General features: G+C 38.9%; 2 protein-coding genes across 3 annotated transcripts in view; one reads left to right on the forward strand and one right to left on the reverse strand.

Moving 5' to 3' along the window:
* LONRF1 (LON peptidase N-terminal domain and ring finger 1) overlaps window positions 1-3,135 on the forward strand; it is a 17,512-nt gene extending 14,377 nt beyond the window's left edge. The window contains exon 12 of the mRNA XM_026088309.1: window positions 1,887-3,135. Coding sequence (XP_025944094.1) covers window positions 1,887-2,045 — 159 coding nt within the window. The 3' untranslated portion in view covers window positions 2,046-3,135. The remainder of the gene's footprint in view (window positions 1-1,886) is intronic.
* PAICS (phosphoribosylaminoimidazole carboxylase and phosphoribosylaminoimidazolesuccinocarboxamide synthase) lies at window positions 2,432-21,345 on the reverse strand. Of its 2 annotated transcripts, XM_026088311.1 has the most exons (10): window positions 21,256-21,345; window positions 20,124-20,321; window positions 16,541-16,719; window positions 15,619-15,798; window positions 15,416-15,529; window positions 13,891-13,974; window positions 13,609-13,789; window positions 12,444-12,602; window positions 11,538-11,700; window positions 2,432-6,916 (listed from the first exon to the last, which is right to left on the reverse strand). In XM_026088311.1, the coding sequence occupies exons 1-10, from the start codon at window positions 21,272-21,274 to the stop codon at window positions 6,913-6,915; spliced, it is 1,281 nt and encodes a 426-aa protein (XP_025944096.1). In that variant the 5' UTR covers window positions 21,275-21,345; the 3' UTR covers window positions 2,432-6,912. The 2 variants fall into 2 exon arrangements, with proteins under 2 accessions (XP_025944096.1, XP_025944095.1); XM_026088310.1 differs by having other exon boundaries at window positions 2,432-11,700.
* Between the last annotated feature and the right edge of the window lie 316 nt (window positions 21,346-21,661).

Below are 21,661 nucleotides of genomic sequence, written 5' to 3' on the forward strand. Positions count from 1 at the left end.
CTGCTAACTGCTTAAAAATAGCTCTCATTCCACCTTTGAAGCAAATAGGGCTACATCATGTTTCCGCTCAAGCCATCTCACGAGGAACAACAAAAGGGAATTCTGTTACTGTTCAACAGTTTCTGCAAAAAAGGATGTTATGCTTCTGTGTAGATAAAGCTAGTAAACTAGCTAGTTTGAGTTTGTTTGAGCTAGTTTGAGTATCAGTAGCATTTTAAACTGTTGATTTGTGTAAAGCCATTAGAATTGAAATGGAAAAAGCTGAAGAATGCTTCAGTATTTTCTTCCATGTGACACACACAGGCAGTAATCTATGGCAAAGAGGTGGTTACAAATAACAGTCTTTCCTCCTTCCCAGACTAGTGCCATAAACTGCTGCAGCTGTTAGGATTTGACAAATACTTACCTTAAACTTAAGGAATTAGCTGAAGCAATTCATTAAAGGTTATTGTAAGCAATTAGTGAAGGATGATGAAAATTCTGGGAGAGTAGAGGCTGGGGAAAGATAACATAGGAAGCTCCACTTAAAAAAGAAGCACAAAGGAGAATGTGGAAGGTTATAAATGAGAAATCATATTTATGGTTGCTGAAAATACATTGGAGCTAGCAGACATCTGGAAGATAATGTGGTAAACAGCCAGCGCTAATTGGCATTACTTATTTTTTACTAATCAGTTCTATTTTCTTCTGTGTAGATGAACGGAAGTGGCTGATATATTGCCAAGGAGATAAAGCTTAGGTGAAGTTGTTAGGACATACGGAAACAAGATTTAAAAAGTCTTTTTAGTCACTAATAGTTTTACTTTCACAGTGGAAGATGTATAAAAAGTAGGATCCTGTGAAAGTCTGTGTCTCATCCAGTCTGCTACATATTTTTAAGAGGCTATATTAACTGATTTGAGAGGACTGCTGATGCTTTGAAGGCTTCCAAATGAGGAGGCAGCCAGCATATGAATTCAGAAGTGATTTCAGAACACTTCTCTAATAAAAATCAAGAACAAGGTTAAAACAATGTGTTAGGAAAGAGGAGTAAGTACACAAAGACAGGATAACTAGCTAGGCAGCTGTACTGCAGGTGTGTATCTGAGATTTGTAACAGAACGCACAAATGGGTCAGCTATGTAATATAGATGAAAGAGAGGAAATGTCATCCTGGGGCATATCAACAAGAATGGTTTTGCAAGTCTTTGGAGGTACTCTGTCTACTCTGCAGTGACATGACCTCAGCAGAGGAGTATTATGGCCAGTTTTGGGCCATACATTTCAGGCATGATGTAGAGGATTGAGTAAAGTACAGAAGAGTTTCAAAACATGTTTTATAAACTTGGGAGTTTGAAGGAACTAATCTACTAGCCCTGCTCTGTCTAGGAAGTACTGAGAAGGGGGTGGAATGAGTAGGTGATTGAGGAGGTAACCTTTAAATATGATAAGGGCCATTGTAAAGAAAATATTAGGTTTCAATATTCAAGCCTCAAGAGTAGCATGACAGGTAATGGATTTAGTTTGTGTCAGGGAGATTAGTTATTAGATGACTGTCTTATGTTTACCCATCCTTTCCCAAGAGAGCTGTGCACTTCCTTTGTCTTTTTTTTTTTTTTTTTTAAAGGGGGGGGAAGCGCGCGCGCACACACACACACACACACACACACACACACAACCTAAGCTTTCATCAAGCTTAGTTTAAGTGTACTTTATTTGACTTCTAAGTTGGGGAAGGATCAGAAGATGTCTTTATGATCCCTTCTGATCTTATGGATCTGGGATTCTCTAGTTGGTATCAAACTTTAAACTAACCTTTCTTTCTTTGACAACTTTGTCTTTTGATATCTTTATCATGTTAGTCAACTGTACTGGTTATGAATAACTAACTTATCCTTTATTTTTAGGCAATGCCCAATGGTCCTGCTTGGTGTTGGTGGCTTCTAGCTGTTCTCCCAGTAGACCCCAGATACCAACTCTCAGTTCTCTCTATGATGTCTTTAAAAGACCGTCTGATAAAAATCCAGCATATACTTACATATTTTTCTAGAGACCAATCCAAATGACTAACCGCCTGGGTCTTCCTGAAAAGTTATTCTGTTCTGGTTGTAATAGCAGCTGGAATTTTTGCTGCCTTTGCACATCTAGCGCTGGTTTGAGAAGTGTAATATGGAACTGCTTTTCCCCTGCCCCTGACTTCCTGAACCACATGGTTCCTTGAATGCACACTTTCTTCAACTACGAGAGAAGACCACTGATAATTGCACAGAGTCAATCCAGCCAGATACATTTTTCACATTATCTATATTACAATTTGCACTATGTAGAAGAGAACATTTTGAGACTTGATAATTTTAGCCAGTGACTTTTTAAAGCTGTAGGAAGTGCAGGACTTAAGGCTGACAGTCCAAGTTTACAACATTGAAGAGGTATTAAAGGTTTTGCAAATAAGTTTGCCTCATACAATTGTCCTGTTGCTATTTGCACAATTGAAACATAGTATTGAATGTCACTGTTGGATATTACTGCTCATGTTGAATTGTCTTGACCATGAAGATGACACAGATTTTTTTAAGTTATCTTGTAAATGTATGTATCACAAAACAGGTGACACTTTGAATTGTATGCTGAACTGAGAGCCAATTGTAAGGAACAGATGCAAAAAAAAGGTACTTCTGTCTAAAAATACTTAAACTGTGAATATGGTTTACATAGTTAGACCTGTACATGTTAAAAAGGAAACTGAAAACTAAACCTTAGTTCCAGTTACATTTTTACTGGGCTTTTCAAGCTGGCTGTTCTTCCAGAGCACACACTTAGTTTATAGAGCTTTTAAGAACAAACTTTAGAGTGTGTGTGTGTATATTGGGGATTGTGCATCCAGGATTTAAAAGCTTAAAGTTTTCTTTGGACTTTTTAAGTTGGTGCAAATGTGAGTTCTATGCCTTACTCATATCAATAGTAGAGCACACTGCAGTGGCAAGGTCAGCATCATGCTGCCAGTAGGTACTTTTTGTAATTAAAAATTTGCATATTTGTGAATATGTCTGATACTGGCTTTCTTGTATGTAAATCATTTGTAAAGTATTTCTTAAATCTTGCTTTTGCTAATATATTTAATTTTCAATAAAAGCTAAAAGTTTGTAATATTTTTAACTTTATCAGGAACTAAAAATAATTTTCATTTCCCATATGCTCCTATTCTGGGATCTTAAGTAAAGCCAGAAGCAGCTGTTTAACCTAGATCAAGGTTGTTGGCACTTCATGATTTAAGTGGTTTGTACATAATCCATTTCTGATTATAGCACCCATCTCTGACTGATAATTGGTCAGACAAGTTTGCTTGTGTCCTGTTTTTCTTTCTACTTTGTTTAAATTTGGGTGGTTTGAGGCATGATGTTTGCATTTCACAAAACTTCTGTGGGAAGCTGTCCTTGCAGAACGGTTAAGTATTTCACAGGCTTGTTAATCAGGTGCTCTGACTTGTTCTGTTCTGGAATCTGAGGCTTAAGATATTACAGGCAATTCAAAATCTGTTGGATCATTTTTAGAGCTAGTTTCTATCTAGGGTAGATTTCTTCCTTACTGTTTAAGGTATGCATAAAGTCTTGGGTTAATGTTTGGAAAGCTTTAGTTGCATAGGAGGAGAAAGAAGATCCTCCATTTTTCTGGTCCAGTATGTTAACAACATTAGAAACTTTGTCTTAGTATCACCATGATCATCTTAGGAGTGCAGGTGACAGGATTTTGTTTTTTCTTGGCAGGGAAAGGGCAGTTGCAATGTCCCTGTAGCCAGGCTTGCAATATCCAAATAATCTTGTGATAGATGTTTTTCATGGCAAGAGCTTTAATTTTGAAATGGAGTATTCCATAGTCTGCTTGCAAATTTTTATTTTTTAAAATAAAAACTCAGGGAACTATAAGAACAGATGAGGAAATGCCAGTTGGCTGGGATGGTCTTGTGAATATAGAAATTCTGCCTCTGTAATTGAAAAGCCTTAAGAAAAAACAAAAAAAATTTGTGATTAATATATACTGCATTAGGATTAAATACTACTGTCCAATAACTATTCCACACAAATGATCATTGCAGCTGCTATTGGGAATGATATGAAATTGAGAATGGGGAGGAAAGAGATTGAGTCCTCTTAAGCTGGAATTCTTCAAGTGTTGCTTTGTAGCCAGACTTTATCACTTTGTACAGTTAGAATGGGACAGAGCAGCAAACTGGACTGAATGTTGGCATAGATGTTTCATTAAATATCTTGAAGAGATATACCATGCTATACTTTGTACATAGTATTTTGAATTGTGGGGTACTTTTTTTGATACATATTTTACATTTTCATATCCACATGAAGTGGATATGCAGTGCTATGTATACTTGACTAACCTGCTTGTGAAACAGTCATGTCACTGGTAGGATATACTTTAACTATATAGATTTAGCTTGTAGGTAACAGAATGGTCTGATTTTAATGAGTTGGTATTTGAAAGCAACAGAATGACTTTCCAAATAAGACTCAAATATGCATTTGAGGATATGTTTAGCTTGCCTCTCCCAATAGTTGGAAAGGACAGTCTATATTTTCTCCATATTGTCTCTTCTTGAAAATCTTGCCTTGTTGAGCTGTACACCATTATAGCTGTGGTAACTATTTCATAAAACTGGCTTGAGAAAGAAGATGAAACGATAAGGGCTATGCAAGGTATTGTCAATGACTTGAAACAAAAATGAGCTTTGTCTTCAGTTGATAGTCCAGATAAGCATCCTGTTCATGAGCTTTTCTCATGTGAGGGACAGAAGAACTTTTATACTTACAGTACTCTGCAGTCTACAAATGCAACTGTTCTCTCTGTGGATGCAGAAGCTCATTCCATTTCAGTTTATCTCAACTGCATGATGACAAAGCACACTCTTTTTCTACTGTATATAGTTTTGCTCTCATGTTTTTCCTCCCCTTACTCTCCTTTGATTCTTCAACCATTCAAATGCTCAAATGAGTTTTGCTTGTGCCTGGTCTTTTTGTGTTAACAAGGATGCTGTTCCCCTCTCTGCTCCCTGCCACTTGATGGCATCTCTGACTGTAACCTTCCAGCTTTGCATAATGTGGATGAGTGGAATCCTTTTAACTGATTCTCACACCATCTGTTTATGTCGACTGGACAAGTGGTAGTTCCTTTGTCACTCTTTCAAACTTAATGCTTGCAGGGTGAAGGGAGACTAAACCTCAGAAAATGGATGGTAGCAGTGTCTTCAGCCCTTAGTTGCTGTAGAAACCAAGAACATGCTTAGAACATGTTACAATTACTGTTGCTAGCAACAAGGAAAGGCTATCCAGACCATACCAAAGCTGTAGATCCCTGAAGAATTCTAACATGAGTGTTTTGATTTCAAGCTGAATTTCCTCCAGCTGTAAATGTAAAAGTACTATGCTTCCAGAATGCAACTTTTTTAGCAGTTCTGTTTTGATTATTGCAAAGCAGTAAAAATCACTCTGTGGCTCGTTGTATGAAATTTTAACACATACTTTAAATAGTCCTTCTGGACAAGCAGATGAAAGGAAAATGAAACATAGCAACTTGAAAAATTACTCTTAGAGTAATTCTGTAGTTCTCATACATAGAATAATAAGGATACAAATATGTCAGCCAAGAATTAGTATATGTGACTAAATAAAGTAGATGTACAAGTATGCTAACACAAGAAAGGTCATAAACTTCAGCATGAGGCATCGGAGTGGCTGTACCGAGGTGTATCTGCCCAGAGCTGATGTGCATTTTCTAGATCTTTCTGGCAAGGTCCATTTGCCAGATCTGTGGCCAGCGGTCTCACTGAAATTCTTAATTCGTGGTTAGTTTCACCTTTAGTATTCTTACCTTAATTACTCTTACCAAATGGTGTTTCTTGTAACATCTTGGTGCCCTGAGTGAGAACCAATGAGCTTGAGATTCAGAAACCTCAGCCCTTCTGGGTGTGAAATTATGACTTCATGTTTCTTCATCTGACATCATGTTTCTTCTGGAAAGGCATTGGTGGGGAAATGGTGGGCAAAATATAACAATACTAGCAGTAGTAAAAATGGTGTAGTTTAAATGCTATCACGTATTCTTATGTGGGTGTGGCAGGCTCTCTTCTTCAGTGGGACCAAAAGACAATTCTAAATATTAAGTGGGGAAAAAAAGCTGCTGAAGAAGTCTTTATACTTGTAGATTAGGCTTCTTTTTGGGGGGGGAGGAAGAGGGGGGAGGGGATGAAGTAAGATAGAAGAAAATGCTCTGTACTGGAAATAACTTTAAAAACTGGCTGAATATAAACCTTAAGTAGCTAGGAAACTAGCCATTCACTAGATGTTTAAATGCATCAGAAAATGAAGATAATGTAATAGGAAATATGGGAGGGCAGGGGCTGTGCTGTATTAAGACAAATGCAGTAACTGTTTCTCCAATCCAAACAGAACTTCTGTGGGACTTGGCATCTGACCTTAATTATATCATCTATTTGGGCCAATATTGTCTCATTACATTCAAGAGCTTTCTGATCTGTCAGACATTTGTGCTGATTAAGAGAGGCTTCTTTCAAGCAAGAAGAAATGCTTGGCAAAGTGGACTAGCTTTCCTCTGACATTCCTTTAAGTTTTTCTTCTTGCATCAGACCTTAGTCTGGGCTACTTGTTGGGGCTACCACAGTCCAGCCTCTTTCATAGGTTGGTCAACATCTGTTTAGCAGATGTTTCAGTGTATTGCTTTCTGCTAGATTTGAGTATTTGAATGCTTTGAATTCCTGTAAAAGACAACTTATTCCTTTCTGTAAAAAGCTCTGTCCTTGAAATGACTTGAACTTGATGCTTGATATTCTCAAGCATCTGTTGAGCTTTTAACAACTTGTTTGCTGTTCTGTTTTTCTCTCAAGATGTCATCACCAGTGGGAAGTTATCTGTCATCAGGAGGCAAGAGAAAAGCTGTTACAATTGATTCTCCTTATACTGTGTTCTTCTGCCAGAAGTTCATGCAAATACATTGTAATTCCTTCTTCAAGAAGTTTTGAGCTTTACCTTCCATGGGAAAGAACATATCTTCTGTCTTCTCCAAGTCTATCTTTGCATTTCAGACATTAACAGGGCATACTTTATGGAATTAAATCCTTCAGAAAACTCCCAATATAATTACACTGATATTTCAAAGTCATAATCATTTCCACACAAAAAAAAAGTTATAGAAGATGACAGGCCTTATCTAAGGCCTGCTATAAGACTACTAAGGCAGAAACCCTAAGCTCTAGATGCAGTAGCACCATTGCTGTGGTCTGACTGTGGCTGCAGTTACTTAAGGGAACAAATTGGAACAGCACTAAAATGGGAAATTGAGATCTTTTCTTCCCACAGATCTTCAAATGCCAGTGGGGGTTAAAGCACTTTTTTAAGGAGTAAGGCAAAAGGTTGAGTTTTGTCCTTTTCTCCCTGGGTTACTGTTCTAATCTATAAAGTCTTTCTCTTTCATAATGGTTTTGAGTGAATAGTTATGCTTTGGGAATGTGGCTGTAATACTAACTCTGTGTATTCTGATGAGGCTTAGGTGAGTTAGAGGCTTACCTATTTTGCCTTATCAAGACCTAAGCGGTTTCTGCATAAGCACAACAGCAGTCACTTAAGTGGTAGGGGAATTTATTACTAAAAATATGAACCTAGTGGCTTTCAGTCTCTCTCATATCAAGTAGCAATTGCACTAGGATTCTGAGGGTCTGAGTTTTGGATGCAATTACTTAAGTCTGAAATTATGGTAATTAAATAGGGATTTTTATTGTAACCCAATTCTAGACATGCTTAAGCTCTGCAGGAAGCTGTTTTTTCACATCCACACTCTATGAAATTTTAAAGTTCTCTTCTTGTGCATATCTGGAAACATGTTTTGGTTGTTAAAAATGAGGTGTAAAAACTTTTGATCTGAACCCAGAAATTAAATTTCTCATATTCTCCTATGGAAGCCTGTGAAAGTTTGATTGGACAGGTGTGCTCTGAAAATGCATACTATGTGACTACAGCAGTGTGACTGGAGTACAATGCAATAGGCAACTGATCTTATTTTAAAAGATAGTTGAGGATTTCCTTTTCACTGTATTCCATTGTTAAATTATATTAAAGCAATCACTGGGGCTCTGAGAAGGTTCAAATGCCCCCTCTAGTGGGGGAAGAATCATGTGTTTTTTGACAGGGAATTACAAAGATCTTTCTGAAAGAAAAGCTTCAAAAATGAGTGTCTTAATAATGTCATCCCCAAAATACTAAATCACATCCTCTCCTAGGACTTCATTTAATCCCTCTACACACTAGTTTTTGTGAAGATGAAAGCATTTGTATTTTTTGGTGTGTGGTGGTTTGTGTTTTTTAAGAATTTAGAGGTCCAATTTTTAGAATTGGACAAAAAGCAAGTGCTACAAGAGTAATTCCTGGCTGAAGAAATGCTCAGGTTATTGCCTCAATGTAATAAGTCAAATGCTGATCTGAGGGGAAGCATTTTCATTTCATAACAAAAACTCTGGGAGAAACTTCTAGTTAAACACAGCTAAATGGCTGATATGCAGCACTTCTGCCTTTTGGACAATTTTATAAAGTTCTTTTAGCTATGACAGAATTTGCAAGGTTTTTTTGCTGATCATGGCAGTCAGCATTAATGATGCATGTTGCTACATCTTAGCACTTCTAAATTTCTGTTCTTTGCAAGGCAGGATACTAGCTGAGGGTTTAATAGCAACTTTGTCTTAACTGAAAAAAAAAAAAAAAAACAAGAAAAACCACACACTCAAAGCTGAAGAGTGACCTTCTCCATGGCAACCAAAGCATTCAGTATGCTCATGCCTAAACATAATTTGACTATACTAACATCACTTGCAAAATTGTGCTAAGATGCAAGTAACTTGAGAAATATAACTAGAGACTACAGAATATAACAGGTGTAACAGACAAATTATTGTCTGTTAATAACATTTAGTGTGTAGAAGGAAGACTGTGTAGAGATGGTGATAGAACAAAGCACTGTGAGGGACAAAAAGAAACCAAAAAGAGCTGAAGGGCTGGCTGCAGTTGTCTATATCACAGTGGTACTACAGTGGTGAGGTCACCAGTAAGCTCCTGTCAAGGTTGATTAACTGTCAGGGACAACACCCAGTATAGTTATGCTGGGGAGGAAGGGGATGAATAGGAAATGACAACTCCCCTCTTGTGTAACTTCACCCTCAGGTTATGTGTTGCTATAGAGTTGAGCTGAGTTAGCAGAATGCTGCCACCAGGAGAAACTGTTACACTGTCCTTTGCAGTTGTGGGCTCTGCTGCTTGCCTGATTACAGGATGATCCAATTCACTTACCAAAGGAAGCACGCAAGTTCACTTTTTTTTTTCCTGCTTTTTACCAGCAAATAGCACTACATTGTTAGGAGAACTGGCTCACACTGAGCGTACTTTCAAATGTATGCATCATATGTATGTGGGTTAGTGAAACCCTGGTAACTTGCTGCAAACACTGCCTGAAAGATTTTCATTAAGTCAGTACTTTCACAGAAATGGTATGATTTCAACTTCTTTGTTCTGAAGGATAGGTAATGTTGTACTACTGGGCACCAGCTAACCCTGAATATTAGTAGTATTTCTTTTAAAAGTTGGATGTTTGAATTTATCATAAGCCTCCTTATTTGAGCAGGACCATTGATTTCATAAACATGAAATATTCCTACCTAAACTTTTTATCTGTTAACAAGCAGGTAACCTGCACTACATTCTCATTACTGGAAGCTGAGACCTTCTCACTAGTACTTTTAAATTGCTTTTGGTTTAGCTTAGAGCAGCTTGTTTAGAATGTGCTGTCCTGGTTAGCTAGATCAGCAGCTTTATCAGAAGATAAATATAAGATAGATTCAGAACAAAGCTTAAGAAACTTCTAGAGCTATTTAACTGCTCTCACTGCACAGGTATGACTTCCAGGGAGCTTTGTGAGGAGTTGCAATACCTTTCTATTGTCTTAAGTCCTTCTTCTTTTAGCTTACTAGTGTTGGGAGTGTTACACAGCATGGGTACAGTACAAGTCAATAAAGCTAGTTTTGCTCAGAGCAGGCATTTGGTTCAGCAAGAACACAGAATAGAGAAAAAAACTCAGTAAAAAAGCAAAAACGCCTCAAAACTGAGGAAAACTGTAGTTATTTTGCCTCAGTGTAAGCTTTGACAGATTTAAAAATTGCACTTAAAAAGCTTTGTTCAGAACTCTGATATACAACTACACATATGATATGGTTACTTCCTATAAATGAGGAAGCCAGCAGCAGCATTTAGTCCAATTACCCTCACTCAGGGGTAAGCCTGACCCACCACACAATAAGTAGTAAGACACTTATGAAGGAAGCGACAGAACTTCCTCTGACAAAGAAATAGTCTACTGCTTGGTTATCTTCTAGAATAGAGTGTCATTTAGCACTGTCCTATGTAATCTTAGTTCAGGTAAGCTTTTTACAAGAGTCTGAACCTAACTTATATTTAAGATCCTGAAGTTATGTACTACAGCTGATGCTTAGTTTGTATGAGTGTACTTGTTCAATAAATCTCCATAAGGAAGCTTTGAATACAATAGTTTATTTGTAGTTGTAAAAGCACAAGTGTTACATACATTGAATAACTGCATATTTGTTAGAATCAGTAACTATTCAGAAGAGCTGTATGTGCAAAGACAGTCATGCTTAGATTTTCCCCTAGTATTTTGCTGCTTTACTATTTATTCCTACCTTCAGTTCAGTAAAATCTCCACAGAAATAAAGAGCGAGGAAATACAGATACATAACAGCTAGAGTTAAGTGAATGGAGGCAGTTTGACAACATCATAGGTCCTTTAGAACTAGTGAAACAACAGATCTGCCTGGTATTTAAAGGGCAAAGGCTTAACTAGTCAGAGCAGCTAGGCAACAAACCTAGTCTGAGTTCACTCAAGGCTATTCAGGTTTATGGCCTGTCATGAACAAGAAGACTGGCATTAACTTTTACCATATCATTCCAGAAAATATCAATAGGCTTTTAATGCAGGTATTTTAGTCTTTTACTAGGTTTTCCAGCTTATTTTCCTGTTGGTATAGCATATGTTGCCATTTCATTGCTAAAGAAAGCATACCATCATTGCAAGCAAAACAGCATAAACCACTGGTTTTCATTAGCAGTCAATATGTTCAAGACTTACATTATTACTACAGAAGAGTAGTAGTGTTACTAAAAACAAGTGAAGTTCTATTTAGATCACACCAAATCATTATCTTGACATTAAACAGAGACTGTAGTTAAATGTATACACTAAAAAGCACAACAGCACCATTTTGGAGCAACAGAAAAAAAAATACTACTCCCTCATCTTTTACTATGTTGTTATATTAAAAAAAAAGATGAGGACACACTTACTGTTCTAACAATACTTTCTTCTATAAGAAAGGATAAAGTATTTTTCAGCTCATCCAAGTGTAAATCCTTATGCAAATATGCACACCATTATCATTGTGTAACTAGTATAAGTTATTTGTTAGCTTGACTTACAGGGTACATTCTCTAAGTTTTTTGTCTGCCTGCTTCAGGGAGATCCATGTATTTAACATGCTTGATCGCAGTTTTGCCCACACCAAGTGGTTATTTAATCCAAATATCTGGGCAGCAAACTGGGCAGCTCCTTCAGGTGACAGAGTGGTAGGACAGCCAAGACCTGCAAAGAAAGACGACTGCCACTTAGCAAAACACGTTTTATAGTCACAAACAAAAATACTGCTTCTCAACAGCAACTTAAGACAATGCTTGTTTAAACCCTCAGAAGCCATGACTGAACAGTGTAACAGTCTAGTTTTATAGCTGCCACAGTGGTACATGTTCTATTACTTCTCTCCTAACAGGACTGCTTCATTCCATTTTAAACTAAAAACAGCATACCAGAAGGCTCACACTCACACAGAGCTAATAGAATTCTGGGCCCCAACTCCTTAAACATTCAGTCTAGTCACTAGCAAAACTTAAGTTCATGCAGGTGCCAATGCACTACTACAAAAGTTAGTCGAACTCTCATCTACTCCAATTGTCAAAGATATTATTTCTTGATCTTTGATGATAGTAAAGCATAGCTCTATAAGCAGGAACAAAATCAATTCTTTTAAGTGCCCATTAATACTAATTCCAGTTTCACAAACTTGAGTGTTTAGCAAGGATAAGCAAAGGATTACAGCTTTCTGAAGAATATTGTGTGTAATCTGAATGTGTAATCTTCGCTCCATTAACTTCTTGACTACAAAAGGGCAAAAGACTCTCTGCAAGAGATTTCTAGAACTGTTTTTCAATACTGATCCAGCTACTGTTCTAAAGAGTTTTGCTGTATGTGTTTGTCCACACGTGCAAGGGTATCTACAACAAAAAGAGAGCTAGATTAACTACAAGTGTTTAAGTTAAAGATCATCTTACCACTGGGTAGTCTGAGAGAGGACCACACATCCTGAGCACCCCAGTCAGCTGAGAGTGGAGGACAGTTGACAACTGGGTAAGCAGTGTTACCAGACATTACTGGCCCCAAACCATTGCTTCTGCCAGCTACTGCAACAAATACTGTTGGGATGCCATCTCCTAGAATGGAAAGGACACAGATAAGCAAGCCATCTTTCCCTCTCCCACAAGCTTTTGTGGGAACTTTATCTGGGCACCCAGTTCTTCTGTTTGCAATTATTTGCTTATTAAGTAAGTTACATAGCATACTGTAGAATTTCATTTCTAACTTTCCCCTTTGCAGAAATAAATAGTCAGTTTTCCAGCTTTAAATCCTAGCTACTGTTTAACACAGTTAGGAAGCTGACACATCTTACTCTGTGTTTGAGGGGAAAGTCTCAGTGTCAGAGGAATAGCTGCTGCTTAGCTTTTAAAGATTAAAAATAGTTACACACTGTAAAATACCAAGCAACTCACCTCTAAAATAAATGTCTTTAGACTGTGCCTACCACATCTGTCATTTCACTAACTGCCTCTTTAACCCCCATCTGCCAGTTGTTCTCCTCTGTAAAAAGTATACTCCTACAAAAATAAACAGTTATTTCTTCTTTCTTCTGTTAGGCTATAAATCTTTCCTAAAGGATGTAAAATTTTCCTGATATAGCCAATGTCTTTTTCTCTTGGAATCTAAATTTGTATTTCTAAAATAATGACTAAACATGTTTTTGTGAAACAGGTAGGAAGACATAATGTTAGTAGCATCTCTCTTATAAGTAAGAAGATTATTTAGAGTCAGCTTGAGGAACTATCACTCTTCCCTGTTTCAAAAAATGCCAGAATCAGTAACAAGATGCTGCAATAAAGGCTTGGGGGGGACAGAGGGAGGAGGACTCAATTGCTGGGATAAAAGCAGAGGTTGGATTTTTGGTAACAGAAGCTGTGGCTGGGCAATAGGACAATACATTACTCCATAATTGTTTAGTGCAGTCTATAGATTAATTATGTAATTAGCAGGTGTAGAACAGCATTGTAACAGCTTGTTGTTGTGCAAAAAGAAAGGAAAAAACACTACCAGAAATCCGTAAAAGGACAAAATTGTTCCTGCACATGTTACTGTTTCAATCCACATCAGTTCTCTGGCATTTACCTTCATATTCTGCTTTGATCCTTAGAGTTTCATCTGACCCTTTGTGAGCAGAGGTCACTCTTAACTCACAAGGTATTCCAAAGGCTGCACATGCCTTTTTTATTTTTTCACAGTGACTGAGGTCAGAAGGAGATCCCATCAACACCACAACTCTACCTTGGCTTTTTGTTTTCAGAAGCAACTGGATAGAAGAGTGAAGAGGGGAGAGAAGAAAAGCAGTCATCAGGGCTTCAAGACATACAGTTATCAAACTCTAGATAGTTTGTTCATACACATAGATACCTCCACTCTTTCTGCAACCCATTCAAAGTTTTTCTTAACCATCTGCAGTGCTTCAGGAGTAACTTCTTTTAGGTCCCGGTAAGACTGAAAAGAAAAAAAAAAAAAAAATTAAAGCATTACAAAACATTAGTTTTGATTTAGGTACACAAAGCACTCATTTTGCTACCATAATTGATAAGAAAACCTCAACTGGAATGTTTATGCAGTTACTAGTAATTCCTCAGGAAGGAGAATTGTGAGACGCATGTAGGAAAGCTCTAGATGAGCTGTTTTCTTCACATAAGAGGGAAGTGAAAACAGCCCAGTTTTTATCCTAACAAAAAAAAGGCTGAAAAGAGGAAGTGACTACTTTCTTTGTATGTGGAGAACAGAAATGAGCAAGAACTATTTAATGAAAAAGCTATCTCAACAGGTGTATGCAGCCTTTTACACTACACTAAATAGCCATTTGTAACACAGAAGGTTTCTAGCCACTAGCACATCAAGGTTTTGACAGCTTCCCAAAAGACAGATTTAAGGAAACCCATACAACTGATTTAAAAATTGGAATTTATAATGACATTATTGCCTGCAGTAGCACTGCACTGGCTGACCTAGATTCTGCATGATCTGGTCATGCACCTTATTTTAGGGAGATGAACACAGCACAATCACAGCAACTTGCTCAAGCTTGCTACTATGCAATTCAGGTGAAGCAAGCAAGCAATAGAGTAGTACTGCTTCCTAATTTAATAATAATACTTTCCCCCCCTCATTTTCCCCTCAGGGCTTACAGCCACTTTCTCTCACAAGGTCTCTGTTATTAGACTCAATGATAGTCACAAAAGCTCCATAGCAGCAGCACTCCCAAACTGTTCAACAAACATCTCTGAATTACTAAATAAGTGTAATTGCTACAAGTCCCCCCCCCCCCAAAAAAAAAAAGGACAAATTTTACTTCAAACCTTACAGTCCTCTTATTTGTGGACCCAGTCTGCTAGCAACACTTGTACGCAAACAAATATTGAATTTAAGCCTACACACAATAAGTGACAAAGAAAAGCAACCCCCTTCACACACAGATCCCTGAGAAGTACACATGTATCAGCACATCTCTACAAGCTGAAGATACAGCTCTGAATAAATGAAACAGCTCCAAGACAGATCTGGGAACCAGAGCTTCTTCTGTTGTTGCTATCTATTTATTGTTCAATTATTTTATTATCTGCGCACCAAGTCAGACATTCTTAATATCCCTGCAAGCTCTACACTTCAGTTCATCACAACAGCTCCAGGCAATATTGTTGCTGGGCATTCCTATTTAAAAAAAAAAAAAAAAAAGAGTATAGGCACAGGATTATCTTCTGCTAGACAATCAGGATTTTCCAAATATTTAATGAGAACAGGATTGGGCACTCAGTGCCTTATGGGCTACACTGTAAAAAGAGAAGGCTATCTAGAAAAAAAGCTATTCTAAAAGCAGACACTTAACTGTAGGGTTTACTTTTTTCCTTCTTTCCAACCAACTCAAAATTAAAAACATTACCTGTTTGTCCTTCTGCTGGCTTCTGTCTCCTGATGGCCACAGCCTCCATGAATCATTATCAATAACATCAGCAAGAACAATTTCTTTTGTTAAAATATTAACACCGAATTCAATCTAAAAAAAAAAGTCTATTTTAGAAACTGTACAATGACAGATGTGTCCCATCAGAACTAACATCATGAGGAATCATATTTTCCTCATACCTTCAGGTCTACGAGAGTACAGTTCTGGGGCTGCCATGATTTTTCCAGGATCTCAAAAACAGCTTGAGTAGAGTGTGCCATAATATCCACTTCAGTCTGGCCAATAGTAAGTCCACCAAAACAGAACTTGGCTTCAATTAGCTGTTCCTCAGACCACTGTGGGTCATTATTGGCATCATCCTGTTAAGAAAATGAAAGAGATAATGGCATGTAGTTTAAGCTTGCTATAAGGGGAAAAAAAATAAACATTGGAAGACAATATTTGCTTTAAAAAAAAAAAAAAAAAGCAACAGATACAGGCTTCAAACTGGTATTTCATAGTTAGCACTACAAAAGCTTAGTAACAGCAACATTAAAACACTCCCTGTAACACCTAAACATACACCTAAACATCTTTAAAAGCACTTCTCAGGTTTGGACAGTGCATCAGGAGTGACAGAGTCCACTACAAAAACACTTTTCAGATCATAGTTCACAAGACACTTCTTTCAGTGCACATTTCTGAAGTACAGAGTTTTAAGTGATTAGCTATCCACTTACAGTCAGCCTGCAAGTACACTTTAAGTTCTTCAAATACACCAACATGTCCACTTTAATTGAGAATATACCTCTAAGAAGCCCCTATACTTTATAAATAAAGCATTAATTTTCTGATAATCAAAGATGAGTCATCTACTTTATGTACAGTTTGGCTCATTATTCTTTGGTGGCCCTGTGAGCCAGCATCACATTGTACACATTTTGAAGAGACAGCCATTGGAAGAGAATACAAGAAAATGTTAGGATGGCAAAACTACCAACACCAAGAGGATCTGTCAGCCTCTGGTGCTACCTGCTTTGCTTTACTTGTCAGTATTTTTAAAGAGATACTAAAGAGTTCTGGCTCTGTTTAAGTTTAATTGTCATAGGAAAGGAAACTTACCTTATAAAACATCTCAATTTTGGGTGGATAAAACTTATATCCTTCTTTGACACCAGGGTTTCTTTTAAGGAAGGAGCCAGTAGCAATTCTTCTGCACACCCATTCAACTGGGATCATTTCACAGTGAGCTGCTATGAATGCTGTGTCACTGTGTTTTCTGACAAAAGCTGTTTTGACTCCTAAATATAAAGAGGACAACTTAGTTCTGTTACTGTGCACACTCCACAGTTGAAGTGAGGCAGAAACATGTTTGTCTAACTACATGTAGAACAAAATCAAATCTTGTTCTTGTCTGGACTTAAGGGATACCCGAGACTTCTTCAGGGCATTTAAAGCTCCCAGAAAGGAGAGGGGATTTCTTCACTTGTATCTTGTAAAAGGACATCACTGCTGTTATCTTTCAGAACTCATTAGCTTCAGCAGTTCTCTAATTAAAGACCCACATGTAACTCAAACTTATGTTCTGGTCAGACATCCTATTCTTGCAGTAACTAAATTTAACCAGATGAAGAGATCTCACCTCCCTCAAAGAACTTCGATCCTCTCACATATGCTAGCACATTTGTCATTTAATAGATGCTAAGTCTACTTTGATCAGGTTTTTCCAAGTTTTTTTTTTTTTTTTTAGAGTCCTTCCTTTCAGATGTGTTTAAGCCAGGCCAGATACCAACATAACCAGGTTATGAGATGATTACACAAATCATACTGATCAGTATAAGTAATCCAGCTGGAGGTGAAAGTCCTTCTATCAGGCTGAGCTGTAACCAGAAGAGAACATCTGACTGCAGCTCTCTAGTGGACCACAAAGTGTCTTATTGCAATTAGAACTTGGAAACAGCAAACATTTTTCTGGCCCTGCTTTCTTGCCCTGCTCACAAGCTATGCTTTTCTTAGCAAGGATGGAGAATATCTGATCAGGAAATACACTCTGTCTGAGCAGCTAGAAGGCTCTCCCTGCCCACAGCTGACTAGGAATAGCTGCTCAGGTACTGAATCTACAGAAGGGAAGCAACAGGGATTTAAATTCTTGACATCTCTTCTACTGCACACAGACTTAAGGATCAGAAGTCACTGCTGCATTGACATCTCCAGCAATAAGAGATCCAAAATTGCAATCCACCCCCTTGGGAGATCCTTCTTTATATAGTCAAGCTCCCAATGGACCCATGCCCCTTGCAATGTGTAGTACTGAAAAAATGAGGACACCTGATGAAGAAGGATGGATTTTTGTGAGCAAATCTTTTAAACTTTTTAAAAGTTCATCCCTCATAATTATTATTGTTTAAAAATAAGCTATTAACAGCAACAACCAGGTAACTTGCCATGCTCTCTGGTAGAAGAGCTATTGACTGTAACATCATGCATTGAACAGTAATTGGAGACTTTCAGAGGAGTTACTGAAAGACAGCAAAAAGGAGCATGGTAGTCTTTACCGCTTTGTTTATAAAGAGGAATGGGGGGGGGAGAGAAGGACTTAGTCCTTCCTTTCCTTACTAACTAATATTTATTTAGGCCACTAGATCCCAGTGATTTATTTGGCAAAAGACACTAAGACTTGGAGGTATATGTGCACACACAAACTTGCTGCAGCTAAGCAATAGTATTATATAATTCTAAGATGACCCACACTAAACACTATGACAGACAACGTGAACTGATTGCCACTGTAAGTCCAGTATGAATCTTCCTCCCCCCAACTAGTAAAGCGAGAAAAGTCCCACTTCCCCCCCACACCCCACCACCAGGGCAAGACAACTATCAAGCCCAGTTGGCATCTGCCAGAGACAGAGGCCAAAGGAGTTGCAGCCAGTCAGTTCAAGAAGTAGCTCTATTCTATTCTACCTCCAGAGATATAAAGGAGGAAGAACAAGTAAAACGCTTAAAATACAGTATGAACATTGACTTCTCATACATAATTGCACTGCCCCAGAGGATGAAATAATTTAAACTATCAACTGCATATCAAGTCACTTCTAAATCTGGTCACCAAACCTCCTACCTGGTTTATTACTGCATTTTTAATCAGCACAGATGTGTGCTTTAGAAGCGCTGACATCAGCTCCATTTCAAACAAGAGAGAAACTTTAACAGAACTCTTTGTAAATCATCACCTTTGAAAAAATAGGTTAAGAGAAGTTGCGCAAAACAAACAAACTACTTCTACAATAAGGCATTCGCGTTATCTGCAATTTATGCTAGTCAAATAACCAAACTGGAGGAAAAACCCTGAAAATACTTTTGTTGTTTTAAAATGCAGCTGCAGTTTATTCTGCACAGAATTTTCCACAGCACCTAAAGTTACTCAGCAAAAGCCATTTAAAGATCTTTGAGATGTCTACAGCATGGCTTCTTAGAGTACTTAAGATTTAAAATGTTTAATATCTGACAGTTTAACTTATAAAATAAAGCCATATGAAAGTTAGGCAAAACATCTTATTCATTGCTCCAAAATGAAAGTTACTAAAAAACAAAACAAAAAACCCCACACTGTAAACACAATCAGGAAAGATCTTGGAGATTTCTTTGTACTATATGCAAATCACTAGGCTTTCCTGGAAAGCCTGTTTGAGGATTATACTGAATGACCTGATCATATTTTCCTCCTTCCACACTAGCCCATTTGCAAAATAGTTCTTAAAATATGTGCTGAGATTAAGCTACTTGCATAGAAATATAGGTGGATATAACTCTAGAGAAAACATTTTTCTCTTCCCCACATATGAAATGTGCTAGAACTTCAGCGTTCGAGCATCTGAGATCTATTGCTACACTTCATGTGCAGCCAATAATACAACTTTTAGCGTAATTGGTACTCAACATGAAGCCATCTTTGTTCAAATGCTTCAAAAGGAATTGAGCATGCAGCTATGAACACTGTCTCAGACAGTCTATTGTTGCCTGTATTATAGCACTGTTTGCAGACTCAAGTTGGGAACCTAACAGTTCAAGTTCTTCTTTGCAACTTGCATACTGTTTTCCTGGGAGTATAAACACAAAAAACCCCAGCCACACAACAACAGCAGTTACCTAAAGACCTATTTTAATTTTTCTGCAAAAGAAAAAAATAAATCTATCTAGGAAGACAGGTAGGTATTAAATTCTCAGTTAAAGACACTTCAAAATGCTTTCCTTAAAGTGAGGATACTGATTCCATTTTTGGAAGTGTGGTGCAGAACTCACTTAGGAGTGACTTTAGTTATAGTCTGGTACTACCACTAGTTAGCAGTGGCTTCTAGGTAGACAGATGTAATAAGAAAGATGAGATGCATCCAATCTGCTATTATACCCAATAAAAGCAAGGATCAACACGAGCAGAGAGGAGGGGAGATGCAGGGCTGTGACCAAACACGTAGGACAAACTATAGTAGTATTATCTGTAATTAAAGATTGCTTGAGACTCTCTTGCATTCCAAATGACTAAGTCACCCAGCTTATTAGTATCAGAGGCAAAAAACAAAACAAAAACATTCTAACAAGAAAATAAAGTGAAAAAAAACATCACAGAGCCTCAAGGCTCCCAAACCAATATTGTTTAAGAGTCTCTGCAACATACGGACATTTATTTTACCTTTAAAATACTTACCAGCTTCTTGAAGTAACTGAAACACACAGCTAGTTGTTGTATTGGAAATTGCAGCCTTTCCTTCCATACGGTCCTTCCTGGCTGCATTTCCTGCTGTTATTTGGTCTTTTGACTGCATCAAAACACATCCCGGGATCTCTGGCAACTCGTACACTTCTTTTGTTTTGCCTTCATTAACTTTTTTACCAATTTTCAGTTCTACCAAAAAAAAAGTTTCAGACTGAAACAAAAATATCTTTGTATGTCAGCAAACCAGGCTAGCATGCTTTCAGCTGCATGCCAAGTCAGACCGAGCAGGGCTCTAAACCTTAGTCAACGACCGCTACAGAAACATTTCCACCTACAGAACCAATTGTTCAGGAAGTTTCCTTTAAGCAGTAAAGGTAAAGCCTGCAATCGCTTGTAACTTCTGCCCAAACTTCAACTGCCACAACAGATGTGTATTTGTTTTGTTAGACGTAAGCATCTTTCAGTTGAAAGAAGCGGTGTCCTCTTTCAGCTATATTTATTTCCCTATTAACACTTTTTTTTTTTTTAAACGTGCAACTACCCAGTTGACACTGGAGATTTTGTGTTAGTGGTGTCAGCACAACCTGACGTCACTTTTACTACTTTTCAACCGTCGGGACACAGCAGGCAGAGAAACCTCGAAGCTCAGATAACGCTGCTAAACAGCACGAGCCTAAAGGAGCAACTTCACAGAGGCTCCTAAGTTTGGATGTTGGACACGTCGACGGCTCCAGATAAAAGCCGTTTTAGGTTTCAGCTCGCTATGCTTTAACGTCCACCTACACTCGGACTTCACTTCTCTGAGACGACGAAGCTCACAGGCAGCTTCGCACGGGGAGCTAAGTGCCCAAACCGCCGGGCAAGGGAAGACTACGTTCTCGCGGGTGGCCACACACAAAAAAGAAAGAAAGAAAAAAATCCCCACTTTTGAACAGAAACAATTTGCTTAAAAGCACCTAAACCTCAGCACCAGCCTCTTAGACCCCCGGAGCGTAAGGGCAACCCCGACCCCCGACCCCCCCGCCTCACAGATCGCTCCGTTGGGAGCGGCGGCCCCCGCGACCGTTACCGGCCCCCCTCAGCGCCCAACGGCCGCTCCCCTCAGAAGGGGAAGCGGAGTTACCTGATGCTGCAGGAGCCATGGTGGCGGCGGCGGCGGGAGCAGACACCTAGGGGCACAGAAGAGAGGCTCAGCACATGCTGCCGGGCCCCGCCGCCGGGGTAAGAAGGGGCCGGCGGAAGGGGCGGGCAGGCGGGGCGGGGGGCAGCGGCGCCGCCCGCCAATCGCCTCCCAAACGCGGCGGGGCCGGCCCGCGCCCCTCTCCGCCCTGCCGAGCCCCATCGCGCCCCCTCGCCGCCGGGGCGAACTCCAGCCCGGCCCCCCCGCTCCCTCCGGTGCAAACACGGCCCCGGCCCACTTCTCGGCCAATGCAAGCGCCGCGCCCGGCCCCCAACTCTCCGCGCAGCCCTCCCCCACCGCGGGCAGACGCCGGCCTGTTGCGCCCCACCGAAGCACCCGGGCCGGGGGC

The sequence above is a fragment of the Apteryx rowi genome, unplaced genomic scaffold (genome assembly GCF_003343035.1).
Source record: "Apteryx rowi isolate R43461 unplaced genomic scaffold, aptRow1 scaffold_761, whole genome shotgun sequence".
Lineage (NCBI taxonomy): Eukaryota > Metazoa > Chordata > Aves > Apterygiformes > Apterygidae > Apteryx > Apteryx rowi.

Coding starts and splice junctions, on each gene's coding strand:
- PAICS (XM_026088311.1), bottom strand. Junction 16,720..20,123: donor TCAGTTACTTCAAGAAGCTG/GTAAGTATTTTA, acceptor CTTTATATTTAG/GAGTCAAAACAGCTTTTGTC. Junction 11,701..12,443: donor CTCTCTCAGACTACCCAGTG/GTAAGATGATCT, acceptor CTTTCTTTGCAG/GTCTTGGCTGTCCTACCACT.